General features: G+C 37.7%; 1 protein-coding gene across 5 annotated transcripts; it reads right to left on the minus strand.

Annotated features, from left to right (window-relative positions):
• Positions 1 to 320: 320 nt before the first annotated feature.
• On the minus strand, positions 321 to 7,402 carry LOC123316330 (ubiquitin carboxyl-terminal hydrolase 7). 5 transcript variants are annotated; one of them, XM_044902353.1, is made up of 17 exons: positions 7,174 to 7,402; positions 6,889 to 6,969; positions 6,570 to 6,727; positions 6,005 to 6,247; positions 5,560 to 5,710; positions 5,235 to 5,503; positions 5,007 to 5,181; positions 4,765 to 4,945; positions 4,550 to 4,707; positions 4,310 to 4,488; positions 3,804 to 4,250; positions 3,352 to 3,740; positions 3,143 to 3,295; positions 2,793 to 3,083; positions 2,493 to 2,734; positions 2,294 to 2,437; positions 321 to 2,239 (listed from the first exon to the last, which is right to left on the minus strand). In XM_044902353.1, the coding sequence occupies exons 2-17, from the start codon at positions 6,902 to 6,904 to the stop codon at positions 2,139 to 2,141; spliced, it is 3,297 nt and encodes a 1,098-aa protein (XP_044758288.1). In that variant the 5' UTR covers positions 6,905 to 6,969; positions 7,174 to 7,402; the 3' UTR covers positions 321 to 2,138. The 5 variants fall into 5 exon arrangements, with proteins under 5 accessions (XP_044758288.1, XP_044758287.1, XP_044758289.1 ...); XM_044902352.1 differs by having other exon boundaries at positions 6,570 to 6,751; XM_044902354.1 differs by having other exon boundaries at positions 3,352 to 3,461; positions 3,519 to 3,740; positions 6,570 to 6,751; positions 6,889 to 7,402.
• Positions 7,403 to 7,785: the final 383 nt, after the last annotated feature.

Below are 7,785 nucleotides of genomic sequence, written 5' to 3' on the forward strand. Positions count from 1 at the left end.
ATCACTAGAATAGTTGCTCTTTTAGAAAAAGCATATCATCAAGCTCTACGATGATTTTTTTGGGAGATACGCGTGTCTAAAGTTTACCTTCGAAAATATGGGCTCAGAAAACTCGACATGACCAAACTGTTGCGCCGAAGTCGATTAAATTACGAGATTTATCGCCAGAACACTTGCTCTCTTAGAATGTGTATCATTTTTTCACGAATAAGAAGAAATACTCTTTCATCACGTCATCAGACGACCAAAGTTTACCTGTCAACAGAAATATTTCCACCGATGGGACTTGAAGCTATCGTATTGAATAAAGAAAAACAGTGTTGGGTTCATAAAGATTTTATTGGATTTCGGTTGCTTCATTAGTGATGCCGCAGATGTCAGCTTATCAGAAATACATTATCTCATCCTACAAACTATAATTCATCAAAATGCCTGTAGTAACAACTCTAAAAAATGAGCACCACACACGATTTGTCCTTCATCACGTCAGGAAACTAATCTATGAATCGAAAATCATGAATATCATCCACTGTATACTCGCTTTTTACATTAGAGATAGAGAAAATAAATTAACTAAAATTCTAACTGCTCGGAGTAATATTCATAAAAAGAATACGTCCGTCGAGACAAATATACAAATAAACCTTTCCCGACAGAAACAGTTCGATAGTTCCTCACCTATTTTGCAACCGTTTTATTAAAATTGAAATGATATAATACAAATCTTTCAACCGATTATTTTTATACAAGTTCAATAATGAATAGATTCTAAAGTACACTGAAAAATTTATTTTCACAGCTTTTATCAAACAATAATATAACAATACATTAAAGAAAAACGAAGCCTAGAGAATACATGTGTTAGTGAGCAAATTGAAAACCTGTAAAATTTTCCAGCAAAATGATTTTCTCCCCACATTTATAAAAATAATCCTCATCGCAGAATATTCACAAAATTTCAGTAAATGAGTAAAAAGTCGTGGATGATTTATACCAATAAGATTCCATGTTATACGCTAACTAAAGAATGTACTACAAATACTTTCTTTCAGTAAGTGTCTTATCTTTCATTAACGATGAGTCAGTCAATTCGGATTTAAAAGAAGCGATACTCGAGCCAAGATTTAAAACACATCGGGAAGTGTCATGCCTGACCAGATTTGGTGCACAATATGTACACCATTTGGTTTAAAATATGTTCCAAGGATTTTTCTTCAGGTTCCAAATTAAAATATTCGAATATCCTAGTAGTATAAACCAAGATTCTGTAATGATTCAAGATAGTAAATATTAACAAATGAAAAAATATGTGAAAGGCCGCTTTGAAAAGAACACTTTCACAACAACCCTTGTTCTTAAAGCTGCTTTGATTTTTACTCCAAAATAGTGTCGAATCCAAGCTGATTTCAGGTGAATTGTAAACTGAAAGAAGTTCAAGTAGATATTTATTTACACAAGTATACAACAGCAATTTCTCCCTAGCTTTATTTTATTTATAGTATATATGCACGGCTCGATAAAAATGTTTGTAATTGCCAGCTGTTTTGAGAGACATATGAAGCAAAAACTCTACACTTCAAAAACACAGCCATTCTACTTAGAGATGAAATATATTATTATTTTCAATAATTCGAAAAAGTAAAAAAAAAACAATAAATTTTGTGTCGTAAGCGGTTTAAAAACATAAAAAATTAAAAATTATCACAACTCGTAATTATGAAATCTTATTCAATGTATTGTTGCACAAGCAAGAAAATGTTCAACAATTCTCTCGACCCGAAAAAACTAAGATTCTTCAATGAAACGAGCAACCGTAATACCAAAATCACTAATTCAACAGCCGACGATATAAATATAAGGGAAAAACCAGTAAAATTAGGTGTTTTCGTCATGTTATATATTGCGTTGAAGTATCCGTAATCTTCAAATATGGAGCATATACAGCTGGCCTACAGCTTCATTCTTCGAGGTCTTACGATTATGAAATAGAGAGGAAGGAAATTCACAGTAGACGCTCATATAGTGTTGTCTTGTGATGAAGCGTAAATCTCTAATTTAAACGAAGGAAATAAAGAACACCTGGAGAAAATACTCTTTTTCAAACTGTTATTTTTTTTCAGCGAGGAGTTTTCAGTCTCTCAGTTGTATATTTTAATGGCCTTTTCCAAATAGTTGTACCGGGACCGTTTCGGGGCCTTATTTACATGATCCAAGCCTAGCCAGGGTCTCGAGCTTCCAGCTGAAAAATCGGGTATTTAACAAAACAGAACTAAAATAATTCATTTCGTCTTACTTTGATTGGGAAGTAGCCTGAAATCTGAAAAATTCACTACATATTCGTCTTCGTTTATGTATTGAGACTTCCCCATCGAGACAATAGCGAATTTGAATTTTTCCCATTCTTTCTCAGGGACGCATAGTTTCTTTTGAATCCGCTCTAAAACAAATATCGAACATTATTGCTGGACCTGAGAGTTTCAACGATTACCTACCCTTGACTTTGGCGAAGGTCTCCCCCTGTTTGATTTTGATCAAGAACGGTGTGCCGAACGTCGAGAACACTTCCTTGTGGAAATGGGCGCAAGAGATGAGCATCTCGTCTTCCTGCAAATTCAGCTCGTCCTTGGGCACCTCCTCTATTCTCCAAATCTTAGCCGCCACCATCGACAGGGTGTCGAGGGGCGTGTCCTCCTTGGGGCCCATCGCCACCTTGTTGCAGTTGACCTCGGTTAGCCTGCGTCAAGAAAATATTGAACAGTTCGAGGTTTCACGTGAACGCGACGCGAATTTACCTGAGTTTTCCGGTGCTGCCGTCGGCGAACTCTATTTGTTTTTTGGCCTCCTCTAAAAGATCCGCCACCGTGCCATTTTTGTTGGGATAAAGGATCAGTTCCTTCTCCTCCTTAATCTTAGGACCCAGGTATACGCATTTGAATTGTTTCTTATTCTCTAGTTCGTTTATTCTTATACTCAACTGCTGATAGAATATTTTTTTTGGAACCTTAGGTTTAGTGAATACTAGCAAGTCTTTCAGTGTACCTTCGAAGGTGCATCTCAAGGGATTGCCAGGAATGTCTTTGTAACTGAAAAATTACATCCTGAATCAGTCCTGTTACAACAAATCGATTCCGAGGTACCCTACCTTTGACATTTGAAAAACTGTAGCAGATAGGGATCGGTACCAACCCTTTGGGCCACCGCTCTAGCTAATTGGTCGTAAGTCATCCTTTGAGACAATTCCATTGTGAAACCTTGATCGTTGGGGATGCATTTATCTATGAAAGTCACTTCGACCCTGAAACGATGAAAAACATTAACTGGTTACCTCCGGAAACCCAATCGGAGCATCACCTGTAGAAAAGATCTTTGAAGTAATCGACGCATGTAGGAAGGTCGGAAAGTTCCTCGCGTTCTTCTTTCTCAAAAACGATGATATCGCCATCCATCAACTCTTCCAGGACCTTCGATAGAAAAAAATTGATGAAATCCGTTCCGATAACCGCAATAACAAAACTCACCTTCTCCAAATGTTCAGAGTAATTATTGATCTTTTCGATCATGTTCGGTTTGATTTCCTCGTATAAAACAAGCTCCGTGTCCGGTGGGAAGCCAGCCCTCTCGTTTAGAATGGGAATCAAATCCGACACTCTGCTGGTGACAGGCATGTAAGTGTGACCGCAGTAGTGAATTTTTTTCTGCTTCGGATCGTACATTTTGAAGAACAGAAGAACATCAGATACCTAAAAACAGAAATATTTGTACATATATAAATATAGTACCACTCGGACCTCTCATCAGCTCACCTTATCAAAAATGGGCAAAGCGGTCAGACCAGAATCCGGAGGTAGGAGTTCCAGGAACATGTTCCACGGGTTTTGATTTTCAGCTGCTTCGGCTACGTGCTTATGGAGGACGACGTCCATGTCTAAGATCGAAGGCCTGAAAGTTTGATTGGACCGGAAACAGAAGGGCCAAGGCCTTATCTGTTCGGGGGGATATTTGAAGGCGTCAGCCATCGTTTCCATCATTTCCGCAACGGTAGCGTTCTTCCGGATTTTGAACACCCTATAATGAGCCCTTTCGGTGTCGTAAAGATCGTTGCCTTGATGACCGTCGAAGGAATCTTCCAGCAGTACGTTGACTGTCATGAAAAGGTGTGCCTCGTTTCTCTCTTTCCTACGAACTTGCTCCATGCGTTTTTCTTCTTTCAAACGATCCGCCAACTCACTAGGAATGTCAGCGTCGGTAACCTACAAAAAAAAAAAACGCTATTAATACATTCATAAAACACGACTGGCTCGTGTAATACCTCCTGAAGAACATTATGAAGTTCAGAATCCCTGATATAAACCAACATGTAAGCGTTGGTGCAATGTTTCACCGTCATACTCATATCTTCATCATGTCCGCCAAAGTTATGGTCGATGGCTTCTTGTTTCGAACATCTGGACACCACATCGTCATCGAATTTACACCATTTGCCATCTCCTGAAAAATAAAAACAGAAAAATTTTACAAAGTGATTAATGAGGAATAGACAAGCTCAAACCTTTGGGATTTATGAAGACCACATAGTGGCCCCCATGGTTGTCTCCGGAATGGACCAAAACAGCGTGTAAAGTATAGTTTGCGGGATTGTTGGGGTCTGGATCTTGCATATAATCGTCCAGAGAAATTTTTTCTCCAAACTCGAAACGATCGTTGAACCTACAAAAATCAAATGTGAATGTTGCCTGATCAAATCTGAGTAAAGGGTTAGCGTACTTTACTGAACAATCCGTTATCGGATCGTATTGGAATCTCATCAGGTGTAAGTGCAGGACTGGAGGAAAAGCTGAAAATATCACTCCCTTTTCAGCGTCTTGCAGTCCATGCTCGCCTGCATCATATTTGTTGTCACCATCTAAAGTTTCTTTGGCGATATAATCCTTGAAAGATTCATCAACTGAAAAATTTCAACAATTATCATCTGTTCAGAACGTTTCAGGCAAAGAAAGATAACTTACTGTTTTTCTTTCCTTTGATGTTAAGTTGTATGTCGTAGAAAGTTTCCGAGCGTGTACTAGAGTAATCCACATTCTTGCATCTAATATAAGACAGCATCTTTCCTTCGAAAAGTTTCGGAACTGTACCTTCAACACATGTACCTTTCATTTTGCTCTCCAACTTGTCCAACAATACCTAAAACACGTAATTCGAGAAATCTAGCACCGGATTTTATATGTTCAATTTACCCTCAGAAATTCTTGGACATCATGTTGCATAAACGAATCCAACGTTTCCCAACCAAAACTTTTGGTCAATTTCTTCGTGCCAACTGGCTTATCGCAGAACTGGAGCTCATGAAAAACTCGCTGCAGGGCCAGCGCCACAGATTTAGTTGAATCGTCGGATTCGGTGGGCATTTTATACACAGCCTTCCGCAGTTGGTTTGTAAAATACAATGTTTGAAGCAGGGAGTTCATGTAACAAGTAGCGCCTTGATTTTTAAGTCCCACATAACCTACAAAGAAAAACATTAAAATTCTGTAGACACTTTGTTGAAGTTTTGAAAATTACCAGTGTGTTTCTTGCTGTCCCAAGAAACTCCATGTGGGGCATCAGCATTAACATGTACTTCTAATGTAATGGCGTCATCTTGAATATATCCTTTTTCAGGGTCAAGAACGTCCATCCACGACATAAAATGTGAGAAACCCCAGTCATTTTCCTACAAAATCCAAATGTTCTAAGACAAACATAATATTCCCGAAAATAGGAAAAAATTGAATCCACTTCATGAATTATTATAAAAAGGAGACAGTACACCTTGATAATTGGTGGATAAACAGAAATATACCTTCCAAACAGCAATCAAAGTTGAGATTCAATTAGAATAGTTACCAACTATAATCTCAAACTTCTTTACAAGCTGCCACTCCCTTTATATAATCCATGTTTTGCCAGGTATTCAAGAGAAGCAGTTTTAATTTTCAACAAACTACCAAGCTAATTTCCAACATACCTTAGAGAAAAATAAGTGTTGTATCTTTCGAGAAAAATGATCTACATCAGGTCGGACGCTAAGCAACCTCAGTTCAGCAGTTGCGTGGCAAGACCAAGAACTTGATTCGCTTTCTCCATTACATTGTAAGAAAAAACCAAGTGAACGCTGAGTTGTTCTGTCCTGAGCCTGACTATTACGAGGCATAACCATTATCTTCCATGGTAAATTCCTAACGTAACATGCTGGTGACAAAACAGAATCCTACAAGTTAAAGGTTGTATTCATTACTCTAATTTTGATACATTTAATCCTACACAGTTATATTATATGAATTATTCAAGTTTCAAGTTCACATCCTTTGTTCTCAAAGAGGTACATGTGGTTGACTCAAGATAGTAAAATAAAACCATTGAAGAAACCATTGCTTTCGAAAGGAAATACCCACTAATGACATTACTAATGACTTGTGAGAGTTTTTGGGGAGATTTAACCACCTCGCCAGCATTTTCTGAAGAACAAAAGCATGTGAGTTTTTACTCAAAAACTTTCGAGTGGACTTGTTTGATGGGTAGTATAGACTTACCTTGAGTTTACTAAAGTTGGATACAGTGAATCTGAATGTGGCCTCACTCCGAGCTTCATCTTCCTCCATATCGGCATCTTGAAGAATGGGCATATTGGGATCCATTTGTGGCCCAACCATGATGTCCCCATTAGTTTGGTCCATTTCTCCGCCTGTATCTGCGATGTACTCCACTGTAGTCACTATATAAATACTCCCACAGTAAAACTAGCACAGAACTAAGCCCCCAGAGTTAAGAAATAAACAAGCTGTCATCAGTCAAAGTGATGATTGAACTGTCAATTATGATTTCGCGAATTCATGGCTGCTTTTGACTTACCTTCTTGTGTTTCCATTTCTTCAACTACATCATTAACAGTATTTTGAGGATTGGCATTTTCTTCGTTCCTCCTATAGTGACCTGTCACGTGATTATTCATTATCAGGGGTGGCGTTTTTGGGGCAGCAGACTTTTCTTTAGAATTCCCGAAAGAGAAAACACCTTTGGTCTTTTTGTTATTCAAAGTAAGGATTATTTCTTTGTCCGTAACAACAGAACGAGAGTTGTTCGAATTGTGATTATTTTTAGTGCCTGATATTGCAGTCAATTTGACGAAGTGCTTACTTGCGATGCGCCCAATGTCTGCTATTTTTCAAACCCTCTGGGCGAGGGGCACACACAAGTAACATATATACGATTGTTTTTAATGACTTCCAGAAAATACGTAGATTATTTCAATGCCTTCAATTATATTTTCAACTTTCACAAGATTGCCGACACTACACTTTTTCACTAGAAAATAAACAAAATGGTGGCATTTTCTGTGGACTGTGGAGGCAGCGCTTTAAAAAATTTTTTAGTAATGGCGAACTGTCAAAAACTGGAGGCCATCTATCCGATCTCAATCGAACTAATTTACTTTCGTTCAAAGGAGAAATTAGGTACCTTTTATATTGACCTTTCTTCTCAATTTCATATTGAAATAATGTTTCAATAATAACAATGATGTTGATTGTACAATATTCAAATAGATCTCCGTTACTGCATTCAATCCATACCCAAAAAAACCTTCTCAGCGGTCTAGGAAATCCTCATGAACATGAATATATTATATTGGAGTATGTCTACAATGATTTCAAATTTTTCTTCTACGCCAAATCTTATGTTAAATGGAGATTATAAAATTCTGATCTACACCGTGGGTTTGTCTATGACTGTGATTTTTGAATCTATATT

Source organism: Coccinella septempunctata, chromosome 7 (genome assembly GCF_907165205.1).
Source record: "Coccinella septempunctata chromosome 7, icCocSept1.1, whole genome shotgun sequence".
NCBI classification, from domain to species: Eukaryota; Metazoa; Arthropoda; class Insecta; order Coleoptera; family Coccinellidae; genus Coccinella; species Coccinella septempunctata.

Bases quoted from the DNA above. Each gene is read 5' to 3' on its own strand.
- LOC123316330 (XM_044902349.1), bottom strand. From the start codon at position 6,988: ATGAATAATCACGTGACAGGTCACTATAGGAGGAACGAAGAAAATGCC. The intron at 3,084-3,142 runs GTAGGGTACCTC...GTAATTTTTCAG, and splicing joins CAGTTTTTCAAATGTCAAAG to TTACAAAGACATTCCTGGCA. The intron at 2,735-2,792 runs GTAAATTCGCGT...TTCTTGACGCAG, and splicing joins GGCAGCACCGGAAAACTCAG to GCTAACCGAGGTCAACTGCA.